We start from the raw sequence: 26,047 nt of genomic DNA, 5'->3' as shown, positions 1-26,047 counted from the left end.
TAGTTAACACATAAGAGTCTAAGGCTTTATGACATACACTTTATATTGTGTTAAATAATTACATTTTAATGATAACATATTCACTTAGGATCTCACTAGGATTGACACAGGACTGAAAATGGATGGATATATGTCTTTGTCACTAACAAATACAGTCGTAGGTGGTAATTTTACACTTCACTCGAAAGGCAAGGCACTCTGGGAAATATTTGAATAAGGCTTTAAACTAAGCAGTTTGTTGATTTAACACTCCGTATAGACACTGGACCAGTGTTAAATGTCACACTGTCAGTGTTGATTTAACAGTGGAGAATTTGCTGTGTATTAATAAAACATGGCAGCCATTTTGTGCCAGACCACTCACCACCACCCCTTCTGTCTTGGTATAGGTGGGGAGGAGAGGAGCCAGCTGGTAGGTGGTGAGCTCACAGCGGTGGACCTGGAGCAGCTGGACCCAGGGGCTCAGTACGAGGTGCAGGTCATGGCTCTGGTTCAGAACAGAGAGGGATCACCAGTCTCTGTCAGAGTCACAACACGTGAGTTACACTACAGTCTTAAAGAAAAGAGACTGTGCGGTTACATTGTACCTCTGTTTGATTAGAATGGATATGAAAACATTGGAAGGTACAACTTTACAGAATTACTATGTAGCAGGGTTGGGGTCAATTCCAGTCAAATCAGAAAGTAAACTAAATTCCAATTCCAAATGGTCCTCATTGAAAAGCACTGAAGATAATTGGAATGTCAGTGTACTTCCTGAATTCACTGGAAAGAAGTGGAAATTACTCCAACCCTGCTATATAGTACTATGTCCAGTAGTACTGTAACGTGGTGTTTTGATGCGTACTGCTATGTACTGTATTCCCTCTTTCAATATTCTCAGTATTGCCTTGCTCATTGTGCATTTTCTGTGTGTGTGTGTGTGTGTAGCTGGGGAACCTGTTGCTGTGGACCGTGTGGAGGGGGTCAGGGTGCTGGAGGCTACCCCAGGGGTGCTGCGTCTGGTCTGGAGAGGAATGGCTGGGGTCACAGGGTACCGCATCTACTGGAGATCAGCCCTGGGTAAACTCTCACACACACACACACACACACACACACACACACACACACACACACACACACACACACACACACACACACACACACACACACACACACACACACACACACACACACATACATACATACATACATACACATACACACACAGATGCGTACATAAAATGCTCATCCAAACAAACGTTTGCAATTTTTTGGCGGCATCTAATATTTATTTACGTTTTCTAATATTCTCTACTGGTTCGATGCAGGTGAGGCTGAATCCAGCCGTCTGATAGGTCGAGGTGCGACCTCGTTTGACCTGGATGGTCTGCGGCCTGGGGTGAGCTACACAATGAGGCTGGCTGCCATCTTCAGGGACAGAGAGAGTCAAGCTGTCACTATCACTGCCTCCACAGGTACACTTCTCTGCCCACATCTCTTCTCCTTTCATTCACTATAGTTATGGACAGGAGTTTTCCTGACCATGTGACCTGACTAAGATAAAACCTTATAAAAGCCCAAGGTTTTTGTGGTTATGGCTATAGGTTCTAACTGTTGTATAGTCACAACCTCTTAATGTTCTCTATCACACGATTACTGAAGTCACTCACATACGGTTGTCTCTCTCTTAACTGATCACTCACTCCTCCTCTCCTCCCTTTAGCTCCCCTACAGCCTGTAACAGGTCTGCGTGTGGCGGAGGTTACCCAGAATTCTGTGTTGTTAGGCTGGGTTCCACTGACTGGTGCCACAGGATATATCCTGCGCTGGAAAGAGGAGAGAGGTGAGACAGAAACACTGCATAATGGGGTCACATTTGGTAGTTTATTGACTATGTTCCACAATGAAAGGTTATCGCTAATCTTTGTTTGTGTGTGACTGTGTGTGTATGTACTTGTACGTACTCGTCTGTGTGGGTGCCTGTGTGTGTTTGGTCTCTAACCAGATACTGGTCCGGGTCAATCCACCACGCTGCCTGGGTCATCCAGCTCCTACAGGGTGACAGGGCTACGTCTGGGCCTGAGATACCGCTTCACCCTGCAGCCCAACTTCCAGAGGGAGGTGGGCCCTGAGACCCCAGTGGACGAACGCACTGGTAAGACTGACATCACTCTTTTTTAACCAGTCACTCCATTCCCTCCCTTCTCCTTAGTCCTCATACTGGCCCATTATGTTCCAACCCCTCCTCGCTCTCTGTGTCTCTGTCCTCAGTGTGTGTGGGTGGTCGTCTCGACGTGGTATTCCTGGTTCCAGCTTCCAGGGATCGGGCCAGCCTGGCTGATTCTCTGCTCTCCCTCCTGACCAGCGCTGCCGGCTCCCTCAGCACCATTGGAGAACGGGACTCACAGGTACTGTACACATACAGACGTCTGTGATATGTGTGTGTTGGCTGCTAGTGTTCTTCTGTGTGATTCTGTGGCATGGTCTTCCTGTATCCTCCAGGTGGGGATTGTAGTGTACAGCGCCCGACCCAAGGTCTGGTTCCTGCTCAATCGCCATACCAACAGTGAGACGCTGCTTCAGGAGATCCTGTCCACGCCTTTTGAGGATGGCCCAGGGAATGCTATAGGTGTGTGTATTTTGTACGTACTTGTGTGTGCGCATGCGTGCTTGAGTGTGTGTGTGTGAGTGAGTTTGTGTGTGCGCGTGGGTGCCTGTGCATGTGTATGTATATATATGTATATGTATATGTATATGTATATGTAGGTATAGAGATCATTACTTGAAAATAACCCGTTTTTGCATGGACATTGCCATTGAGGGCTTCTGCCATTTTAGTGTTAACTTGGTGGGGATTTTTATAGGTTAGGAGCGATCAGCCAATGCTCAGAGCATTGCCTTCTTCAAATTGGTTTGCCTAGTTTGTAAATGGCTTTAAGCTATATCACCGCCATCTAGTGGCCACAATAAATGAATGACACATAACATTTGGTTCAAGACTCCAGCACTGCAGGTGGCAGTAAATCACCAATATTAGCTTTACACTTTTTTCAAACATCAAAAGAAGAACAAAACGTACTACTTTAAAATAGATATAACCTCAGTGGCGATTCCAATGCTGTCACAGATACCATAATGGTACAGATACAAAGTTGAGATCTCTATACATCTCTATGGTGATATTTAAATGTTTATCTCCCCCGGCAGGCCAGGCAATGACGTTCACCAGACAGTTCCTTCTCAGCCCCACAGCTGGTCGTAGACCCAGAGTTCCTGGTGCGGTGGTGATCATTGCAGATGAAAAATCCTCCGACAACGTCACTGTCCCAGCTAGTGTTGTCAAAGCCTCAGGTAGCCTCACACAGACTGTGTTGAGAGCGTTAAACACACAAGCACATATAGAGCAACTGCATATCTCTACTAATGGAATTTTCGACAGTAACTTTTAACCTACAGTCCCTTGTCACACACATTTTTAAAATTAACATTTTGAACAATAAATAGAAAAATGCCCAATATTTAGTGTGTGTGTGTGTGTGTGTGTGTGTGTCAGGTGTGACAGTGCTGGCGGTGGGTATAGGTAGGGCGGACTCTGAGGAGCTGCGCCAGGCAGTGACAGATGGCAGCACCCAGAACCTTCTATATGCCCGTGATGCCACCCAGCTGGGCACCCTGCACGCCGACCTGGCTGACCTGCTGTGTGGCGTCGCCAGGATACCAGAGGGAGTGGTGAGATAAGAGGGGAAAAGTTGGTGGGGAGGGGAGGTGAGAAAGAGAGTTTAGAAGTCAGACAACAATATGGTGGAGTGCTCTGGGTCTCAGTGTGTATGTTGATGTTTTCTATATCAGGGGCCAGTGACAGAGCAGTGTACCGTACAGTGTCCTCAGGTGAGTTACTGTACTTTACCTCCTCCATCCACACACACGTAGCCATCATTACACTCTCACCATACCTTACAACTTCTGTGTGCTCTCTTTTTCATCCCTCTTTGCCCTGCTATCTCTCATATCTGTTCATTTTTACTATCTCTAGGGTGACCGGGGGGAGCGAGGAGGAAAGGTAACAATTGAATTGTTTTAATACCATTTTCTGTTACTGTATGTTGTCTTGGAAGCTCTATGGTCAGTAGTTGTGTCAGATGTCCTGATCAGTTTCTCTGTTACAGGGAGAGAGTGGAAGAGACGGTGCTGACGGACGCAAAGGAGAGCCTGTGAGTCTTTCACCACTGATTACTGATCTAATACTGGTAGCTCAAACATTAGCATCCACGTATCATCCACTGAGATTGTGTGTGTATGATTTCCAGGGTCGTGATGGTTTGCCTGGCAGGGATGGCCCCAGAGGGCCTGAGGGGCGACAGGGTCAGCCTGGCCGAAGTGAGGACCCCTCAGTGGGGGTCAGAGGGGAGAAGGGGGATAGGGTGAGTACACATTAACACTTATACTCAACACTTGTACTGTTGTAGTGTACTGCTGTAGTGATGTAGTGAACAGATGTAGGATCTTAATTTGATCACTCTTGTTGCTAAGAATGTTGCTGAGGATACGCAAACTTGTAGTGTTTCTGAGGTTTAAAAAGGATTCTAAAGTTTGTAATTTCCACTTTAAAATGTCAGATTTGATTTACTAACTAAACTAAAAATGTATCAACCTCTTCAAACATGAATGTTCATTATAATCCACATTTCCTGTAGGATTATTTTCCTGCTGTAGCAAACTGGCTCAAATTAAGATCCTACATCTGTACTGCTGTATTTACTGTTGTTTATTCTCTAGGGTTTTCCTGGTCTGGATGGGAGTCCAGGGTTGCCAGGGCGACCAGGGACCCCAGGCCCTGGAGGTGTGCCGGTGAGTAGTCAGGGGCCACAGTTACAGCCAGGGGCAATCACAATGTGTAAATCAACTTGCCAATAACACATGTTTTTTATCCTGATGTTCTTATACTGTAAGTAGTAGATGGTCAACCTGCTGTAAATATGTAAGCCTTTTCTGAGCAGCCCATAGGGGCAGGCAGCTTGATGTACAGGTACATCCCCTGGAGAGGACACTAGGCTGTCGCAGGGCCTTAGCCCCAATCCATCTCCTTAATGCAGAGTGCCAAGCAGGGAGGCATCTGGTCCCATTTTTGGAGTTGGGGATCAAACCCCCAACCTTTCAATCTCAGGGTGGCACTCTAACCACATTGCCACTGAATTGGTCCAACCTGCTGTAGACGTGATTTAACAAAATATGTTTTGCTATTTTGTCTTTTTCAGGGTTCACAGGGGCTACCGGGTGTCAGAGGAGATCCTGTGAGTATCCCTCAGCACGCCAATGGGATCTGTTTATACTGTATCTTGTGTTTATGTGTGTGTTGTTGTATTATGAAGTTTGATGTTTTCTCTGTGGCAGGGTGATCCTGGGGTTACAGGAGGACCAGGGACAAAGGGTGACAGGGGCGACAGGGTGAGTACAGCACATCTCTTTATCGTCTGTGAACTATACATTGTATGTAATCCCATCTGCTGTGTGTGTTGGATGTTCACTAAGCTGTTTCTCTGGTGTTCCAGGGTGAGCCAGGGTCAGCTGTTTCAGGAGGAGGTCTGCCCGGGAGGAAAGGGGAACCAGGGATCCCAGGAATACCAGTGAGACACACACACACACACACACACACACAGTCAGACACGTGTGATGGTAAGTCATATTCTCTTCCGTTTAATTAATTCTGAATGACGATGAATGACGTTCTCTCCGTTACCCAGGGTACCCTAGGGCGTCCAGGGAATGACGGGGCCAAGGGCTTTGTGGGACCTGCAGGGACCCCTGGACAGGATGGTCGCCCAGGGATACCAGGCACCCCCGGCCTCTCCATCAAGGTCAGTTACCCTGGTCAGGTCTGGCCCTTGACACAGTAACTAGTGAACAGAACACATGGGGGGAGAAAGAGAGTAGTACCAGCAGAGTAGTACCAGCAGCCTGTAACCTGTATAACCTGTAAAGGCCTTTCGTGGACTACAGGAAATGGAGGAGCGAGCACACCCCCATCGACATCAATGGGGCTGTAGTGGAACGGGTCGAGAGCTTCAGGTTCCTCAGTGTTCACATCACTAAGGAATTAACATGGTCCACACACACCCACACAATTGTGAAGAGGGCACGACAGCGCCACTTCCCCTTCAGGAGGCTGAAAAGATTTGGCATGGGCCGTCAGATCCTCAAAGTTTTTTGAGAGCATTGAGAGCATCTTGACTGGCTGCATCACTGCTTAGTAAGGCATCTGCAAGGCACCCAACCGCAAGGCGCTACAGAGGGTGGTGAGTACGGCTCAGTACATCACTGGGTCTGAGCTCCCTGCCATCCAGGACGTCTATACCAGGTGGTGGAAGGCCCAAAAACATTTCTCTACCCACCCAACATTTCTCTCTGCTACCGCACGGCATGCGGTACCAGTGCACCAAGTCTGGAATCAACAGGACCCTGAACAGTGGTTACCCCCAAGCCATATTAAGACTGCTGAACAAGACCGCTAAATAGCTAAATACCAGACTACCTGCATTGACCCTTTTTTGCTCTCTTGCACTGACACTGACACACACTGGACTCTACCCACACTCTCACACATACTTACACTGACAGCCCAACACACACCCACACACACTACATACGCCCACACACGCATAACATGCGTGCACATGCATACTGACGACAAACACTCATACACACTTTCACACTCACCACATACGCTGCTGCTATTCTTTATTATCTATCCTCTTGCCTAGTCACTTTAACCCTACCTATATGTGGGGTGGAAGGTAGCCTAGTGGTTAAAAGGTTGGACTAGTTCGAGCTGACAAGGTAAAAATCTGTTGTTCTGCCCCTGAACAATGCAGTCAACCCACTGTTCCTAGGCCGTTGTTGTAAATAAGAATTTGTTCTTAACTGACTTGCCTAGTTAAAAACAAAAAATATGTATGTAGTTACCGTGTACCCCTGCACATTGCCTGGTACTCCCTGTATATAGGCATGTTATTGCTATTCATTATTCACTGTGTATAGACGGGTTGGTTGTTCAGCAACAAAACTGACGTTTGTGCAACTATGGGGCAAAGCAAACTGGGTTGGCTTAGATCAAGGGGTAGGCAACCCTGTTTCTGGAGTGCCTCAGGTACTGCAGGATGTTGTTCCAACTAGGCACCACACCTGAACAACTGAGCTAATTTATCAGTTCAGTGATTATCTAAATTCAACACACCTGGTCTTCCAGGTTGGTTAAATCAAAAAACATGAAGTGCCTGCAGCACTCCAGGACCAGGGTTGCCTACCCTAAAGAACAAAATGAAACTAGATGGAACGAGTCACTTACGATATCCCACATGGCAGTTTCTTGTCATTGTTGGTAGCTATCTGGCCATCTAGAATCACAACACGCACATACTTCTGCCCCATTAAAGTGCGTGCATCGTTTCCCTGATGTTGTCAGCTAATCCATCTATTTATTCCTCATGTCACATTTTTGTTACATTTTTTATCTTTAACTCTGCATTGTTGGATAAGGAGGCATAAGTAAGCATTGCACTGTTAGTGTACACCTGTTGTTTACAAGCATGTGACAAATAACATTTGATTTGATTTGACCTGGCCACATTGGGGTGAAAGAGGGTTGGGTTGGGTTGTTTTCACAGCTTTCTTTCCCCTTGCAACTGGTCAAACTGATGTAATTTGGACATTTTGCGCAGGAAATCTTTCAGTTTTTTGGGGGTTGATTTATTGTATTTTCTCCCTAGTCCCTAAACATCTTTGTTCTGCTAAAGATGACAGAGAAAATTGTACCGATGTCAACTAGATTGAAGCATTTATTTTATCGATCAATTACATTATTCTGTTGGGCAAGGGTTTATTTAGTCTTCTAGGGCAACATGTAATAACAGAAGAGAAGCTACATGTATCTAATTTTAGACAAGCTGACTATTAAATAGCCTACCTGTAACGATCGTCTGTTGAATTAGGTGTGGACCAAAGCGCAGCGTGGTAAGTGTTCATGTTATTTTTATTTAAACAGAACACTAAACAAAATAACAAAGAGAATGAACGAAAACGAAACAGTCCTGTCAGGTGCAGCAACACAAAACACAGAACAGAAAACATAGAACACAAAACATAGAATGCCCACCCCAACTCACATCCTGACCAAACCAACATAGACACATAAAAAGGATCTCTAAGGTCAGGGCGTGACACTACCAAAATGTTGGAAACTCTAAGCAGAAACATATATATGCCATCTTTGACTGTAGCCTATAGTGCATTTTCTATATTTGTGGGTTAGGGTTGGGTGCAGGCCTCAGATTTCACTTGATCACATATAGTCGGGCGGTTGCGGATAAGTTATTAGCAATTGTGGGCGGTGAACAAACAGCTGACCTGTGCACCACTAACAGGCACCTCATCAGTTCAAGTTCAATTCAAGTTGCTCCCAAAAACATGTCCCCTTTTCAAAAGTTCTCAGATGGTTATAACTTGGAATAGTTGAAGTGCTGTGAGGGATGTTCATATATCTTTTACTTCCTCATGTAAAATATATCTTCACCTTAAGAGTAACCCCCCAACAGTATGGCTGTGATATGATAATGTGGGATTACATTTTAGATTTCTAGGTTCTTTTCATTCTCTGCCTTTGAGTATATCTGTCATCATCCTCTTTATGTTTTGATCTTCCACCTGATCATGCCCTTCCATCAGTTTCCTTGACAACCAGCATCTTTAGACTTGGAGAGGCCTTGATGTTTCGTCATAGTGCAGTAGACGGGCATTGTGTGTGTGTTTCTGTGGGTGTGAGTGGGTGTGTGTTGGTGCACGTGTGCGTGTCTAGAATTCAAATGTATTCCTATACTGGGATGTAGAGTCTGCGAAACTACAAAGCTCAATCACTAATCATTTATATCTCTCTCTCTATCCCTCTCTCTATCTCTCTCTCTCTCTCGCTCTCTTCCTCTCCCTCTCTCCTTTCAGGGAGACAAGGGCAGCACCGGAGAGAGGGTGAGTCGTACAGGGCTATCCCTAGCTTGTCTTGTAGATTCATTGCATATATCTCTGGAAGAATGATGGAGCATAATGATTATCACCTCTCTGTTATCTTTCTCTGTCTCTCTCTGTCTGTGTGTCTGTTTGTCCTGCTGACAGGGACCTCCAGGAGTGGGCAGTGGCTTGGCTGTGAAGGGGGAGAAGGGATCACCGGTAAGCTCTGTCAATCACTGGACATGTGTCATGTGTGTCTTTTTGTATATGTGCCTGCATTTGTATCCTGCAGATCTCTGGGGTGATAATTATACTGTACACGTCTATGGTTTGATGTCATAACTGACTTATTTACCATATCTTATTGTGTTTTCTTGTGTTCAGGGGTCTAATGGAAACCCAGGAGCTCAGGGTCCCAGAGGATTTACAGGACAACAAGGAGCCAAAGGAGACAAGGTTGGTACTATGTGTGTGCCTGTGTGTGTGCGCCTGTGTGTGTACAGTACATACGTGTGTACTGATAGTGTGTACTGAGTGTTTTTTATGTTTCAGGGGGAGAGTGCAGAGGGGTTGCCAGGACTGGCTGGGAAGGCAGGAGAGCCTGGTGATCGGGTAGGATACACATTTACATACAGTGCATTCGGGAAGTATTCAGACCCCTTGACTTTTTCCACATTTTGTTACCGGAAAGGTCCTTTCCCAAACTGTTGCCACAATGTTGGAAGCACAGACTCAACTAGAATGTCATTGTATGCTGTAGCGTTAAGATTTCCCTTCACTGGAGCTAAGGGGCCTTGCCCAAACCCTGAAAAACAGCCACAGACCATTATTCCGACTACACCAAACTTGACAGTTGGCACTATGCAGGTAGCGTTCTCCTGGCATCCGCCAAACCCAAACGGACTGCCAGATGGTGAAGTGTGATTCATCACTCCAGTGAACGCTTTTTAAGTGCTCCAGAGTCCAATGGCGGCGAGCCACTCCAGCCAACCCTTTGCATTTCACATGGTGATCTTAGGCTTGTGTGTAGCTGCTCGGCCATGGGAACACATTTCATGAAGCTCCCGACAAACATTTATTGTGCTGATGTTGCTTCCAGAGGCAGTTTGGAACTCGGTAGTGAGTGTTGCAACCGAGGACAGACGATTTTTACGCGCTACGCGCTTCAGCACTCGCCGTTCCCGTTCTGTGAGCTTGTGTTGTTGCTTCTAGACGTTTCCACTTCACAATAACAGCACTTACAGTTGACTGGGGCAGCTCTAGCAGGGTAGAAATTTGACGAACTAACTTGTTGGAAAGGTGGCATGCTATGACGGTGCCATGCCATGACGGTGCCACGTTGAAAGTCACTGAGCTCATCAGTAAGGCCATTCTACTACCAATGTTTGTCTATGGAGATCGCATGGCTGTGTGCTCGATTTTATATACCTGTCAGCAACGGGTGTGACTGAAATAGGTGAATCCACTTATTTGAAAGGGTCTCCACATACTTTTGTACAGTACATACATGCTTACATACATATCTTTTTACTGTAAAATGAAGGACATACTCAAGTCATGTACAACATATTCCAACACGTTTGTGTGTTTTAGGGTCCCCGTGGGCCTGCTGGAAGCATTGGACTCAAGGTTAGACAATGGAAAACATTGAATCAAATCTCCATGTTTGGGACTAGAATGTATGATAGAATGTATATTTGGGTGGGTTTGGGTGGATGGATGACCCTACTCTCTCTGTCTTCTCAGGGGGACCGGGGCCAGCCAGGTGAGCCTGGATCACAAGGTGACAGGGTGAGTATGGATACAGCCCCTCTAACCCAGTTAGACTGCTGCTGTTAAACTGGTTTGTCTGCTGTGGGTTGTAACTGACTGTGTTGTCTTTCCAGGGGGAGAGAGGACCTGCCGGCTTGGCAGCAGAGAGGGTGAGTACAGTACCATGCATTTGGTTATGCGTCTTTTCACTGTGACCTTGTTCATGACCATTAAGCTAGATATTGTACAGCTACAGTATATGAATGTCACATTTGTTTTCCATTTTCATGTGTTCACTAGTATTTATCCTTATCCTTGCTCGCTCACTTTTACTCCTACACTGAACCGAATCCATTTGTATTAGCATGAAGGTCACAGGTATCGGAAATGCCTGCTGAGGGTTGTCATGCAGTGTGTTGTTCTGACCACAGTGTGGCGCTGTGTGTTTCAGGGGGAGAGTGGACAGCCAGGCTCTACAGGGGCTCCAGGCCTGAGGGTGAGTAACCATGTCTTACTGTACCTCTACATGATTTGAGTCATTTTCACATCGTGACCCACCACTATTGATTGATGTTGTTCAGTTATAGGATTTGATGATACATGCAGAGGCTTTAGATATTTGTGATATTTGTGTGTGAGTCATGTGTGTGTATGTGAGTAAGTGTGTGTTGACTTGCTCACAGGGTTTGCCTGGCACCAGTGGACTACCAGGGGAGAAGGTGAGGCTAATACAGTCTGACTGACTCTCTGATCATTTAAAGTGAATCTCCACAAAATAAACATGAGTGAACTATGTAATGTAATCAGAACAATGACATCAACTAAACATAGATGAACATCAGATAAAAACACCCTAACCTATCTGTCTCCAGGGCAGTGAGGGCGCTAAAGGAGAACCTGGCCGGAGTGTGAGTCACCTCATACATGGTTTATTTTGATGCCTCGTCATTAGATGGACCGATATGATTTATTTTTATGGATTTTTATGGAAGTACTTCTCTACAGTAATTGAAAAGGCAGAGATCAGTATTGGTCAGTATTGGTCAATGTAATGATATTTCCTCCTTTTGTATATTTCTACACATCCAGGGGCCAGGATTAGGTGGGAAGAAAGGTGAACAGGCAAGTTTCCCACTTTTACTATCTCATACTTCCCATCTCCATATTAATGGTTGATATTTTGATGTACTGGACACAGTTACAACACTTTCTCCATAGACTCATTCTCTCTTCCCCCTCTCCTCTCTTTCCTCAGGGTGAGCCGGGTCTGCCAGGTGCAGAGGGGCCCAGGGGCCAGAAGGGCGATCCAGCCCAGAAAGGTGAAAAAGTGAGTTGGTACCCACAGGTTACATGATGGTGCGCTGCATGAAACTGGCACTCCATGCCCTTCGGTGGTGTGTGTGTGTGCTCGGCATGTGTGTGTATACAGGGGATTTAATTATGTTCTCTATGCAAGCGGTATCAATGTTTTATGCTGTTCATCTGTCTTTCTGTTCCTCACTGTCTCTCATTCTCTAATTTCTCTCCTCTTTCATTCTTCCAGGGTTCCCCAGGTACTGGCTCTCCTGGCCAGGCTGGATCTAAAGGAGAGCAGGGGGATCGGGTGAGTTCAGAGGAAGCTGTGATAATTTATCAGTCTTTATCTAAGCTACAAATCTCATTTTTCTTTATTTTTTTCTATATTGTAGAATAATAGTGAAGACATCAAAACAATGAAATAAGATATGGAATCATGTAGTAACCAAAAAAGTGTTTTATATTTTAGATTCTTAAAAGTAGCCACCCTTTGCCTTGATGACAGCTTTGCACACTCTTGGCATTCTCAACCAGCTTCACCTGGAATGCTTTTCCAACAGTCTTGAAGGAGTTCCCACATATGCTGAGCACTTGTTGGCTGCTTTTCTGTCACTGTGGTCCAACTCAACCCAAACTATCTCAATTGGGTTGAGGTCAGATGATTGTGGAGGCCAGGTCATCTGATGCAGCACTCCATCACTCTCCTTCTTGGTCAAATAGCCCTTACACAGCCTGGAGGTGTATTGCGTCATTGTCCTGTTGAAAAACAAATGATAGTCCCACTATGCGCAAACCAGATGGGATGGCGTATCGCTGTAGAATGCTCTGATAGCCACGCTGGTTAAGTGTGCCTTGAATTTTAAATAAATCACTGACAGTGTCACCAGCAAAGCACCCGCACACCATCACACCTCCTCCTCCATGCTTCACAGTGGGAACCACACATGCGAAGATCATCCGTTCACCTACTCTGTGTCTCACAAAGACACGGCGGTTGAAACCAAAAATCTCAGATTTAGACTCATCAGACCAAAGGACAGTTTTCCACCAGTCTAATGTCCATTGCTCGTGTTTCTTGGTCCATGCAAGTCTCTTATTCTTATTGGTGTTCTTTAGTAGTGGTTTCTTTTCAGCAATTCGACCATGAAGGCCTGATTCACGCAGTCTCCTCTGAACAGTTGATGTTGAGATGTGTCTGTTACTTGAACTCTGTGAAGCATTTATTTGGGATGCAATTTCTGAGGCTGGTAACTCTAATGAACATATTCTCTGCAGCAGAGGTAACTCTGGGTCTTCCTTTCCTGTGGCGGTCCTCATGAGAGCCAGTTTCATCATAGCGCTTGATGGTTTTTACTGCACTTGAAGAAACTTTCAAAGTTCTTTACATTTTCTGGATTGACTGTCTTAAAGTAATAATGCATTGTTGTTTCTCTTTGCTTATTTGAGCTGTTCTTGTCATAATATGGACTTGGTCTTTTACCAAATAGGGCTGTCTTCTGTATACCACCCCTACCTTGTCACAACACAACTGATTGGCTCAAACTCATTAAGAATTAAAGAAATTCCACAAATACATTTTTAACAAGGCACACCTGTTAATTTAAATGCATTCCCGGTGACTACCTCATGAAGGGGTGGTAGGTAGCCTAGTGGTTAGAGTGTTGGGCCAGTAACCGAAAGGTTGCTAGATCGAATCCCCGAGCTGACAAGGTAAACATCTGTCGTTCTGATTTGTTTAACATAGTTTTGATGTCTTCACTATTATTCTACAATATAGAAAATAGTCAAAATAAAGAAAAACCCTTGAATGAGTAGGTGTGTCCCAACTTCTGACTGGTACTGTCTCTGCAGAAAGCCCCAAAGGTATATTGTAAAACATATGTATCATTCATTGAGCTTCCCTGTGTAGCTGCTGAAAGATGCTCAGCATGTAGGTCATGTCCTACAGACTCAGACTGACAGTCTGTAAACACATAAACCTGTTCTTTCCCCTCTAGGGACTCTCTGGCTTAGCTGGAAGACTGGGGATCAAGGTGAGACACATGCCTTGACTGGCTTTTGTCTTTTTTAAATTTTAACTTCTATTTAGTATTTCTATTGCGTCAGTGTTGCTTTCTCATAAAGTAACTTGTACATTCTTGTAAGTAATTCTTAGCTTTCTTATAGTAAAACTATTGTGTCGTTTCCAGCTGATGTGTTCCTATTGGTTTTGTAGGGAGATTCAGGTGAACCAGGAGAGAGAGGGGAGACAGGACGAGCTGGACCCGCAGGAAAGAATGGCATCCCAGGGAAAGAGGTCTGAGACACTACCCATTCGACCCTGGAGCTTTTCACCTCTGCCAAACCCCTGCATGTTATACTATCACGCACCCAATGCAAATCATCCCTGTTTCAATAGTAGTCACTTACTGCGCTAACGACCTGTTATCACTCTAATACTACTACTCTGAGAAAATACAATAGCTATAACATAATAGTAGTATAGTTATAACAAACTCTGCTTCTTCACTACTGGGCCCATTACCTTTTTACGTCTACACTTTTATTTCTCCAGTTCAATCAACCTAGAGCAGTAGTCACCAACCTTTTCTGAGCCAGAATCACTTTCTGAGTCGAAATGCAACCCGAGATCTACCGCTCAGATTTCTTTAAAAACATGACTTCAAAAATGTAAGCCTATGCAACATTAACCAATTAAAAACAGTTCTGCAGCGATGAGGTTCGTGCAGTAGGCTACAGGACCAATACAGTCGTGGCCAAAAGTTTTGAGAATGACACAAATATTAATTTTCACAAAGTCTGCTGCCTCAATTTGTATGATGGCAATTTGCATATACTCCAGAATGTTATGAAGAGTGATCAGATGAATTGCAATGAATTGCAAAGTCCCTCTTTGCCATGCAAATGAACTGAATCCCCCAAAAACATTTCCACTGCATTTCAGCCCTGCCACAAAAGGACCAGCTGACATCATGTCAGTGATTCTCTCGTTAACACAGGTGTGAGTGTTGATGAGGACAAGGCTGAAGATCACTCTGTCATGTTGATTGAGTTTGAATAACAGACTGGAAGCTTCAAAAGGAGGGTGGTGCTTGGAATCATTGTTCTTCCTCTGTCAATCATGGTTACCTGCAAGGAAACACGTGCTGTCATCATTGCTTTGCACAAAAAGGGCTTCACAGGCAAGGATATTGCTGCCAGTAAGATTGCACCTAAATCAACCATTTATCGGATCATCAAGAGCTTCAAGGAGAGCGGTTCAATTGTTGTGAAGAAGGCTTCAGGGCGCCCAAGAAAGTCCAGCAAGCGCCAGGACCGTCTCCTAAAGTTGATTCAACTGCGGGATCGGGGCACCACCAGTACAGAGCTTGCTCAGGAATGGCAGCAGGCAGGTGTGAGTGCATCTGCACGCACAGTGAGGCGAAGACTTTTGGAGGATGGCCTGGTGTCAAGAAGGGCAGCAGAAAAGCCACTTCTCTCCAGGAAAAACATCAGGGACAGACTGATATTCTGCAAAAGGTACAGGGATTGGACTGCTGAGGACTGGGGTAAAGTAATTTTCTCTGATGAATCCCCTTTCCAATTGTTTGGGGCATCTGGAGAAAAGCTTGTCCAGAGAAGACAAGGTGAGCGCTACCATCAGTCCTGTGTCATGCCAACAGTAAAGCATCCTGAGACCATTCATGTGTGGGGTTGCTTCTCAGCCAAGGGAGTGGGCTCACTCACAATTTTGCCTAAGAACACAGCCATGAATACAGAATGGTACCAACACATCCTCCGAGAGAAACTTCTCCCAACCATCCAGGAACAGTTTGGTGACGAACAATGCCTTTTCCAGCATGATGGAGCACCTTGCCATAAGGCAAAAGTGATAACTAAGTGGCTCGGGGAACAAAACATCGATATTTTGGGTCCATGGCCAGGAAACTCCCAAGAACCTTAATCCCATTGAGAACTTGTGGTCAATCCTCAAGAGGAGGGTGGACAAACAAAACCCCACAAATTCTGACAAACTCCAAGCATTGATTATGCAAGAATGGGCTGCCATCAGTCAGGATGTGGCCCAGAAGTTAATTGACAGCATGCCAGTGCGGATTGCAGAGGTCTTGAAAAAGAAGGGTCAACACTGCAAATATTGACACTTTGCATCAACTTCATGTAATTGTCAATAAATGCCTTTGACACTTATGAAATGCTTGTTATTATACTTCAGTATTCAATAATAACATCAGACAAAAATATCTAAAGACACTGAAGCAGAAAACGTAGAAAATTAATATTTGTGTCATTCTCAAAACTTTTGGCCATGACTGTACATTATCACTGCATTTTGGCTACGCTTGAATTGCCCTGCCAATGTTGTTCTTTTCAGACCATTTTGACATTATATTTCAAAATTGTAGGTATATGATCACACTGGTAATAGATTGTTTGTTGTATTACTTGTGAGGCACAGCTGAGTGAGCATAATAAATTGCTTTTTTGCTGGACTGATGCCCTGCATCAGATGGTCAGTCTGAGGGGAGGGAGGGAACAGCGGTGAGGCTGTCTCACCCGACTCACCGTCCCGCCTCTCTCCCTTCCTCCATGAGAAAAAGGACAGACTTTTAGCTGATGGCAAAACTTAAGTCACACTGCATTATTTCTGCTTTATGCACCAATTCATGTTGTTACCCCTATGACCAGAGAAAGTGAAATATTCCTTGATATAAAAAAAGACACAAGCTGCCAATAATAACAACTTAAACATAGCCACGGGAAGTAGGGATGCTGAGGTTGCTGCAGCACCCCCTGAAAAGTCAGAATGTACATTTTTGTATATATATATTTTTAAAATTCTTACAAAAGTAGTGCACTGGGCCTTTACTAGTCCTGTATTAACGGACCAATATAGCTGACTAGTGCGGGCAAACAAAGTGGTGCACTGGGCCTTTACTAGTCCTGTATTAACGGATCGATGCAGGCAACATTTTTTTGCGTCAAAGTTTCGGCAGTGCTGAAAAACAAATTAAACATGAACTTACTCATAAAATCAGCAGCTCTTTGCTGTATTCGTTGAGTCTCTCTAGTCATGGTTTTAAAGGTTTTCAAATCTATTCGAGGCTTCTTTTTACAGTCTATAGTGCAAGGAAACTGTGCAGACACGGTAATCTGAGTTATCTGATTGGCCAGCGGTAGGCCTATAAGTGCACTTGATTTTCCCTCTGGGCCTGACAAGGGTAGGCGAAGTTCTACATGAAATGGTTAAAAATGGGAACATTTGCCTTCCTGGCGCTAGGGCTGCTGAATCAAGTGCATCTACCACCAACAGCGTGAAACAATAAAAAAAATAGGAACGCAAGGCTTTATCGTTGGGTTTTTTACAGAAATGTTTGGTGATCCCGATCGACCGGTTGGTGACAATTAAACTATTAGTATGTTATTCAAGACTGTACCACAAAGGGAATGAATTTCATACTGCCATTCCAGTGCAACTAATAACTGTACTAATACAGTGTGTCTAAATCTGACCTCTTTGTTGTGTAAGTATTGTTATTTACATTTTACATTTACATTTTAGTCATTTAGCAGACGCTCTTATCCAGAGCGACTTACAGTAGAGTGCATACATTTTTATTACATTTTACATACTGAGACAAGGATATCCCTACCGGCCAAACCCTCCCTAACCCGGACGACGCTATGCCAATTGTGCGTCGCCCCACGGACCTCCCGGTAGCGGCCGGCTGCGACAGAGCCTGGGCGCGAACCCAGCCCAGCCTGGGCGCGAACCCAGAGACTCTGGTGGCGCAGCTAGCACTGCGATGCAGTACCCTAGACCACTGCGCCACCCGGGAGGTTATGATATAATGATGACCTAACCAGTCATATAAGACTTTCTTTCTATCTCTCTCCCCCTCATACCCTGATGACACTAGAGGTACATCAACACTAATGACTATTACTACAACTACTTTTTGGAATAATACTCAAACAATACTACTGCTACTACTACTACTAAGTCTATTTCATGTCTACTGCAATCTCTTTTCTGTATACAGTGCATTTGGGAATTATTCAAACCCCCTTGACTTTTTTCCCACATTTTGTTACGTTACAACCTTATTCTAAAATTGATGAAATCATTTTTTCCCCTCATCAATCTACACACAATACCCCATAATGTCAAAGCAAAAACAGTTTTTTAGAAATTTGCGCAAATCTATGACAAATAAAAAACGGAAATATCACATTTACATAAGTATTCAGACCCTTAACTCAGTACTTTGTTGAAGCACCTTTGGCAGCGATTACAGCCTCAAGTCTTCTTGGGTATGACACTACAAGCTTGGCACACCTGTATTTGGGGAGTTTCTCCCATTCTTCTCTGCAGATCCTCTCAAGCTCTGTCAGGTTGGATGGGGAGCGTCGCTGGACAGCTATTTTCAGGTCTCTCCAGAGATGTTCGATCGGGTTCAAGTCCGGGCTCTGGCTGGGCCACTCAAGGACAGTCCAATACTTGTCCCAAAGCCACTCCTGCGTTGTCTTGGCTGTGTGTTTAGGGTCGTTGTCCTGTTGGTAGGTGAACCTTTTCTCCCAGTCTGAGGTCCTGAGCGCTCTTCATCAAGGATCAATCTGTACTTTGCTCTGTTCATTCATTCCCTCGATCCAGACTAGTCTCCCAGTCCCTACCGCTGAAAAACATCCCCACAGCATGATTCTGCCACCACCATGCTTCACCATAGAGATGGTGCCAGGTTTCCTCCAGACGTGACACTTGGCATTCAGGCCGAAGAGTTCAATCTTGGTTTCATCAGACCAGAGAATCTTGTTTCTCATGGTCTAAGAGTCCTTTAGGTTCCTTTTGGCAAACTCCAAGCGGGTTGTCATGTGCCTTTTACTGAGTAGTGGCTTCTGTCTGGCCACTCTACCATAAAGGCCTGATTGGTGGAGTGCTGCAGAGATGGTTGTCCTTCTGGAAGGTTCTCCCATCTCCACAGAGGAACTCAGGAGCTCTGTCAGAGTGACCATCAGGTTCTTGATGACCTCCCTGACCAAGGCCCTGCTCTCCCAATTGCTCAGTTTGGCCGGGTGGCCAGCTCTAGGAAGAGTCTTGGTGGTTCCAAACTTCTTCCGTTTAAGAATGATGGAGGCCACTGTGTTCTTGGGGACCTTCAAGGTTGCAGACATTTTTTGGTACCCTTCCCCAGATCTGTGTCTCGTCAGAATCCTGTCTTGGAGCTCTACGGTCATATCCTTCAACCTCATGGCTTGGTTTTTGCTCTGACATGCATTGTCAACTGTGGGACCTTATATAGACAGGTGTGTGCCTTTCCAAATCATATCCAATCAATTGAATTTACCACAGCTGGACTCAAATCAAGTTGGAGAAACATCTCAAGGATGATCAATTGAAAACAGGATGCACCTGAGCTCAATTTCGAGTCTCATATCAAAGGGTCTGAATACTTATGTAAATAAAGTATTTCAGTTTTTCATTTTTAAGTAATGCGCTAAGGAGTGTTCCAAACTTGTTTTCGCGTTGTCATTATGGGGTATTGTGTGTTGATTGATGAGGAAAAATGTTATTTAATCAATTTTTTAATAAGGCTGTAACGCAAAAAAATGTGGAAAAGGGGAAGGGGTCTGAATACTTACCATTGCCCTATGTGATGTTGTGGGGTTCAGTTTTAAAAGTTTGATGTATTTTGACTGTGTCACTGTGGTCAGTGTGGTGTTCTCCCCCTGTGATGGGACTGAATTATGGATCACTGTGTTTTACAGGGAGCCAAAGGAGACAAGGGCGATGAAGGCACTCCCGTAAGAAACAATCTCTCCTTCCAGCTCTTCCTTCCTGTGACAAACCATGATATCTCTTTCTCTCTCTCTCTCTCTCTCTCTCTCTCTCTTTCAATTTAAGGTCTTTATTGGCATTGGAAACATATTTTTACATTGCCAAAGCAAGTAAAATAGGTAATAAACAAATGTGAAATAAACTATTAATATATTTACTGTAAACATTTCACTCATAAGTTCCAAAGTTCGCTCGCTCGCTCTCGCGATCTGTTTCTGTCTCTATCTCTCTTTCGCTCACTCTCTCTCTGTCTCTCCCTTATTCCCTTATCTGATTCTATCAGTTCCATTCAAAGTGTTCCATGTTTGAATGCCACTTCTCTCTCTCTGGCACCCATTGTCTTTATTAATATTGGTGAGTGAGAGATGTGTATTATTGTCACATGATTCAGTCAGGCCTCAGACCCTCTGCTCATCTGACAGGGGATTGGTGGAGACTAGAGACAATAGCAGACAATAGCATAGCATTTATCTGTTTCTATGTCTTCCTCACTTCCTCCTTCCCCTCTTCCTCTCCTCCATCGGTCTCTCTAATTTTCCGTTTGTTCTCGCTCTCTCCACCAGGGGGAGTCTGGACTCCCAGGGAAGGCAGGGGAGAGAGGACTTAGGGTGAGTAGTCACATGTCTGTGTCACATACAACCAATGAATGGTGTAAATGAATGGACAAAGCCATTGATCACATGACACAATTTATTCCAATAGCATATTGAAGCCAAATGAAGTCGGTTAAGATGGCGTCTCATGGAGACATAACATGCACCGTTTGAGCTACTCCAGGAATGGACGTTGGAGGCTAGCTCAGTGCTGTCGCCTCTCATTGTTGAAGGCCGACCGGTGTACTGCAGGCTGCCATGAGCAACTAAATTATCCTTATATCTTTTTCTGTGTCTGATTTTAAAAGATTCGGTTTAAGGACATACCATTTTTTGTACCATGCATGATTTTCAAAAAAATATAAATGCAACATGCAACAATTTCAAAGATTTTACTGAGTTACAGTTCATATAAGGAAATCAGTAAATTGAAATAAATTAATTTGGCCCTAATCTATGGATTTCACATGACTGGGAATACAGATATGATTTTTTGGTCATAGATACCATTAAAAAATGAGCCTTACAATGGGCCTCAGGATCTCGTCATGGTATCTATGCATTCAAATTACCATTGATAAAATGCAATTGTGTTCATTGTCCGTAGTTTATGCCTGCCCATACCATAACCTCACCACCACCATGGGGCACTCTGTTCACAACGTCGACATCAGCAAACCGCTCGCCAACACGATGCCATACATGTGGTCTGCGGTTGTGAGGCCATTTGGACATACAAATTCTCTAAAAGGACGTTGGAGCTGGCTTATGGTAGAGAAATTAACATTAAATTCTCTGGCAACAGCTCTGGTGGACATTCCTGCAGTCAGCATGCCAATTGCACACTCTCTTAAAACTTGAGACATCTGTGGCATTGTGTTGTGTGACTAAACTGCACATTTAAGAGTGGCCTTTTATTGTCCCCAACACAAGGTGAACCTGTGTAATGATCATGCTGTTTAATAAGCTTCTTGACATGTCAGGTGGATGGGTTATCTTGGCAAAGAAGAAATGCTCATTAACATTTGAGAGAAATTTGCTTTTTGTGCGTATGAAAAATGTCTGGGATATTTTATTTCAGCTCATAAAACATGGGACTAACACTTTACATGTTGGTTTATATTTTTGTTCAGTGTAGATTTACACAAAGATTGACCATGAAGATTGCCATTTTTCCATTCACTATAATGGGGGATCCTGTTTTCTGCTTACAATGCCTGCAGTACCGCAGTCGGCCTTGAATTTCCGTGGCTTCAATGAGAGGGGGCACTATAAAACATTTAAAAAACTCCCTTTATGCCTTCTTTTCAGAATCGTCTTGGTGTACTGTATATGGTGATTGATCACTAATGTAGGTCATGATCAATCAGTGAAATTGCTTATCCATATATTTATATATTCTTATTCCTTTACTTAGATTTGTGTATATTAGGTATTTGTTGTGAAATTGTTAGATATTACTTGTTAGATATTGCTGCACTGTCGGAACAAGAAGCATAAGCATTTCGCTACACTCGCAATAACATCTGCTAAACACGTGTATGTGACCAATACAATTTGATTTGATTTGATGAACCATGACCTACATGATATGAAGTGGATGTTTTGAGGACAGATGAAACCCTGATGAAGACCGCTTAGCTGTCGTTGATTAAATGCAGTTTTGCATCGGAGCCATCAGTGTGCAGCTTTTCCTTTCTTTTCTAATATGTTTTTAGGACTGCCATGGTAACTAAGCACAATCTGTGTGGGTTTTATCCCCTGTCCTCAGGGCCTTGCGGGTCAGCCTGGACGAGCAGGAGAGAAGGGAGACCTGGGAGACCCTGGAGAGCACGGACGAAATGTGAGACACATGTTTATGTGACAATGTGACACTCCTCTGACAGATTGAGCTGATATACTGTATGTGTCTTCTGTGTAATAGTTATTGAGAGCATGGAAGACATGTGAGACACATGTTTGTGACGTGACACTTCTGTACACCCATGAATCAGTCAATAATTCACGTGACACACTTCTGCACTTCTGACACTCTTCTTCCAGATTGATCTGATACTCTATATGTGTCAGTATTTGTGTTGGTTACTGTGAGTAATACAGTAGCAGTTGGTGTCTGTCTGTAGTGACAGTTGGTGTGTGTGGTGTGATGTGTATGGTGTGTCATCCACAGGGCAGCCCAGGACCTTTCGGACCAAGAGGAGAGAAAGGAGTTGAGGTCAGAGGTTATGCTGTTTGTTATCTAATCTGATAAAATAGTTCCAATCTGCTAAAAGTAACAAAACTGTATGTTGTTTATGACACAATAGGGAGCTCAAGGCCCCCCAGGACCTACAGGGAAGGTGGTAAGTCCTGATAAGATTATAACTCTTTAACAATATGTTAATTTAGCAGAGGCTAAATGTGACTTTCAGTCAACAAATATGGCCCCTGTGAGAATCATACCAAAGAAATCGTATTACAAGCACCGTACTAACTGAATGAGCCATCAGAACCACATAGCTACCTACATCTCTCTGTGTCTAACTTCTACAGGGCGATACAGAGCAAAAGCTTAAAGGAGAAAGAGGAGAAAAGGTATGTAGATGTCCCTTACAAACTTCTAACATTGTACGAACACATGTTTGTATGTATACAGCACAGCTCTCTCTCCCAGTCCACCTAACCTCCCAGTGTCCGACGTCACTTCCTGTGTCTAGGGAGATGCTGGTGACCCGGGAGAGCATGGGGGCAAAGGTCAGAAGGGCGAGGCAGGGTCCTCAGGGGCTGCGGGGCTCCGGGTGAGTAAGACTGCTGTCTCTGTCTCTTATCTAACCTTTATTTAACTAGGTAAGTCAGATAAGAACAAATTCTTATTTACAATGACGGCCTACCCCGGCCAAACCCGGACGACACTGGGCCAATTGTACGCCGCCCTATGGGACTCCCAACCACGGTCGGTGATGTGTGATGCCTCTAGCGCTGAGATACAGTGCCTTAGACCGCTGCGCCACTCGGCTCCTTTCTAGCCATAAGGGGGAAGAAAGCCTTATTACGAAAATAAAAACCCAATTTCTAATTGGGTTTAAAGGACAACTTGTCATCCAACCATATACCTAGATATTTGTAGGATGACACTTTTTCAATGGATAAGTACCCTTGATGGGTCACTGCCTCTAAACTACCTCTAAACTTTAAGCAGAGTCTTACGGGGCTATCCTTCCAAATCTAGTGTCTTGAGAAGCCTAAGCTTCGGCGGTTACTGAAGTATACTGACCTGTGATGGCTGTCTGTCTGTCTGTGTGCTGTAGTGTGTGTAATTCTTACCCTGTGTCTTCTCTCTGTCTCACCTGCTCTGTTGTTTGTCTGTGTAGGGTCTCGAGGGACAGCGTGGACCTCCAGGGTCGAGAGTAAGTCACTGTCTGTCTTTCTGTCAAGTGTGTCTGTCTTTCTGTCTGCCTGTCCGCCTGTATGTCTGTCACTTATGTTTGTCTGTCTGTCTAATCACTCTATCCCTCTCTCTTCCCCTCTCTCTATTTCACTCATTGCCCTTTCTTTCTTTTTCTCCAGGGTGACACAGGAGAGAGAGGAGGCCCAGGAGAGAAGGTCTGAACAACACATGCTACAGTGACTTCTCACATTCTCACACAGGCAGATTTTCTAATTGACAAATCCTGATAGGATATGGTTCTCCAAACTGGCTGGTGATTGGCAGGTTGCACTGTCCTTCATTCCACCGGATCCTGTTTACCAGTCTGCAGATTCCCAGTGGGATGAAGCTCAGTGGGGCCTGCTCACAACATCACCACAGCCTTAGACATGCAACTTACTACTGTATACACACATGCTCTGCATCCTAAAAAATATCTCACCGTAGTCATTTTCAAACATTGAACTAACTGTGAGTAACGACGCTGGAGCTCTGAATTGCCTTTCCACAGTAGTAGTAGAGTTTTATCCTCTTGTGCAAAATGTTCCCAGGTCCAATACAACCACTGTGCAGCCCTTATTCTGATCATACTCTATGCATCATGTGTGCTCCTCTCTGTAGGGAGAGAGAGGTGCGTCTGGGCTGGATGGACGCAATGGTCTGGATGGCAAACCAGGGGCACCAGGAGCGGCCGGCCTGAGGGTCTGTACCTCTGTCTCTGTCATACAGACATTACAACAGCTGTAGATTCTCAGGGTACTGTGAACATAACATAAACATTACTGTCTTTAGTTGTCTCTCAATCCTTTTCCCTTGGTGTTACAGGGAGACCCAGGGAAACTAGGGGATCCAGGAAGAGATGTGAGTACCACTGTTCCCCAGGCCAGAATCAACCCCTAGACTCGGGGTGCACAACCCCAGTCCCAGAGGGCTGCACTTCTGCTGGCTTGTGTGGCTCTCTGGTACATTCATTAGTCTGTTAAAGTCAGTGAGTGGAGCTGTTACCATTTGTCTTATCTGAACCTTGGAGAGGTCCCATTAAGAAGTGAGAAAGGACTTCATGCAAAGATGATCTATTATATTGATGGTCCACTGGCCGCTTTAACAATGGAAATACATGTCTGCAAAGGTGAAAGGCAGGTGGGAACATTCTAGCCAGTGATCCTTTGTAGAAAACTTATCAATACACTCGTAACAACCAAAGCATTATGAAATCAAATAAGCCTCAGCTATCAAAATAGCAATTCACTTTCATCTTAAACAAATTCATCACTTTCACATTGCCCTCCAGACAAAAACACCTCACTTGCTTATAGCGTTAAGCAAATCTGCTTTATCTGCGAGGACAGATTTTGGGCGGAGTCGACCCTCTGGCTTTGCCTCTTGCATTCAGCTTCAGGCTAGTATCACATCTGCCAAATTACTAAAATGTCAATGTACATGGAACAAGAATATGAATGCAACATGTAAAGTGTTGGTCCCATGTTTCATGAGCTGAAATAAAAGATCCCAGAAATTTTCCATATGCACAAAAAGCGTATTTCTCTTAAATTTTGTGCACAAATTTGTTTACATCCCTGTTAGTGAGCTTTTCTCCATTGCCAAGGTAATCCATCTACCTGACAGGTGTGGTATATCAAGAAGCTGATTAAACAGCATGATCATTGCACAGGTGCACCTTGTGCTGGGGACAATAAAAGGCCACCCTAAAATGTGCAGTTTTGTCACACAACACAATGCCACTGATGTCTCAAGTTTTGAAGAAGCATGCAATTGGCATGCTGACCTCTGGAATGTCCACCAGAGCTGTTGCCAGATAATTTGATGTTAATTTCTCTACCATAAGCCGCCTCCAACATCGTTTTAGAGAATTTGGCAGTACATCCAACCGGCCTCACAACCGCAGACTATGTGTAACCATGCCAGCCCAGGACCTCCACATCCGGTTTCTTCACCTGCAGGACCGTCTGAGACCAGCCACCCAGACAGCAGATGAAACTGTGGGTTTGCACAAACAAAGAATTTCTGCACAAACTGTCAGAAACCATTTCAGGGAAACTCATCTGCGTGTCCGTCGTCCTCACCAGGGTCTTGACCTGACTGCAGTTTGGCGTCGTAACCGACTTCAGTGGGCCAATGCTCACCTTCGATGGCCACTGGCACCCTGTAGGAGTGTGCCCTTCATGGATG

At 44.5% G+C, this 26,047-nt stretch overlaps 1 protein-coding gene across 1 annotated transcript in view; it reads left to right on the top strand.

Annotated features, from left to right (window-relative positions):
- LOC120021214 (collagen alpha-1(VII) chain-like) overlaps nucleotides 1-26,047 on the top strand; it is a 107,347-nt gene that overhangs the window by 33,363 nt on the left and 47,937 nt on the right. The window contains exons 21-58 of the mRNA XM_038964880.1: nucleotides 390-536; nucleotides 931-1,062; nucleotides 1,311-1,457; nucleotides 1,706-1,825; nucleotides 1,988-2,137; nucleotides 2,254-2,390; nucleotides 2,485-2,611; nucleotides 3,190-3,333; nucleotides 3,536-3,711; nucleotides 3,832-3,870; nucleotides 4,016-4,042; nucleotides 4,149-4,193; nucleotides 4,290-4,403; nucleotides 4,759-4,830; nucleotides 5,374-5,427; nucleotides 5,532-5,606; nucleotides 5,724-5,837; nucleotides 8,971-8,997; nucleotides 9,142-9,195; nucleotides 9,361-9,432; nucleotides 9,529-9,588; nucleotides 10,723-10,767; nucleotides 10,863-10,898; nucleotides 11,180-11,224; nucleotides 11,412-11,447; nucleotides 11,601-11,636; nucleotides 11,984-12,055; nucleotides 12,272-12,331; nucleotides 14,022-14,057; nucleotides 14,214-14,320; nucleotides 20,422-20,466; nucleotides 22,223-22,294; nucleotides 22,622-22,673; nucleotides 23,148-23,228; nucleotides 23,802-23,837; nucleotides 23,998-24,033; nucleotides 24,479-24,559; nucleotides 24,683-24,718. Coding sequence (XP_038820808.1) covers nucleotides 390-536; nucleotides 931-1,062; nucleotides 1,311-1,457; nucleotides 1,706-1,825; nucleotides 1,988-2,137; nucleotides 2,254-2,390; nucleotides 2,485-2,611; nucleotides 3,190-3,333; nucleotides 3,536-3,711; nucleotides 3,832-3,870; nucleotides 4,016-4,042; nucleotides 4,149-4,193; nucleotides 4,290-4,403; nucleotides 4,759-4,830; nucleotides 5,374-5,427; nucleotides 5,532-5,606; nucleotides 5,724-5,837; nucleotides 8,971-8,997; nucleotides 9,142-9,195; nucleotides 9,361-9,432; nucleotides 9,529-9,588; nucleotides 10,723-10,767; nucleotides 10,863-10,898; nucleotides 11,180-11,224; nucleotides 11,412-11,447; nucleotides 11,601-11,636; nucleotides 11,984-12,055; nucleotides 12,272-12,331; nucleotides 14,022-14,057; nucleotides 14,214-14,320; nucleotides 20,422-20,466; nucleotides 22,223-22,294; nucleotides 22,622-22,673; nucleotides 23,148-23,228; nucleotides 23,802-23,837; nucleotides 23,998-24,033; nucleotides 24,479-24,559; nucleotides 24,683-24,718 — 2,945 coding nt within the window. The remainder of the gene's footprint in view (nucleotides 1-389; nucleotides 537-930; nucleotides 1,063-1,310; nucleotides 1,458-1,705; nucleotides 1,826-1,987; nucleotides 2,138-2,253; nucleotides 2,391-2,484; nucleotides 2,612-3,189; nucleotides 3,334-3,535; nucleotides 3,712-3,831; nucleotides 3,871-4,015; nucleotides 4,043-4,148; nucleotides 4,194-4,289; nucleotides 4,404-4,758; nucleotides 4,831-5,373; nucleotides 5,428-5,531; nucleotides 5,607-5,723; nucleotides 5,838-8,970; nucleotides 8,998-9,141; nucleotides 9,196-9,360; nucleotides 9,433-9,528; nucleotides 9,589-10,722; nucleotides 10,768-10,862; nucleotides 10,899-11,179; nucleotides 11,225-11,411; nucleotides 11,448-11,600; nucleotides 11,637-11,983; nucleotides 12,056-12,271; nucleotides 12,332-14,021; nucleotides 14,058-14,213; nucleotides 14,321-20,421; nucleotides 20,467-22,222; nucleotides 22,295-22,621; nucleotides 22,674-23,147; nucleotides 23,229-23,801; nucleotides 23,838-23,997; nucleotides 24,034-24,478; nucleotides 24,560-24,682; nucleotides 24,719-26,047) is intronic.

Source organism: Salvelinus namaycush, chromosome 2, assembly GCF_016432855.1.
Source record: "Salvelinus namaycush isolate Seneca chromosome 2, SaNama_1.0, whole genome shotgun sequence".
Classification (NCBI taxonomy): domain Eukaryota; kingdom Metazoa; phylum Chordata; class Actinopteri; order Salmoniformes; family Salmonidae; genus Salvelinus; species Salvelinus namaycush.
This window is presented reverse-complemented; position numbering and strand designations above follow the sequence as displayed.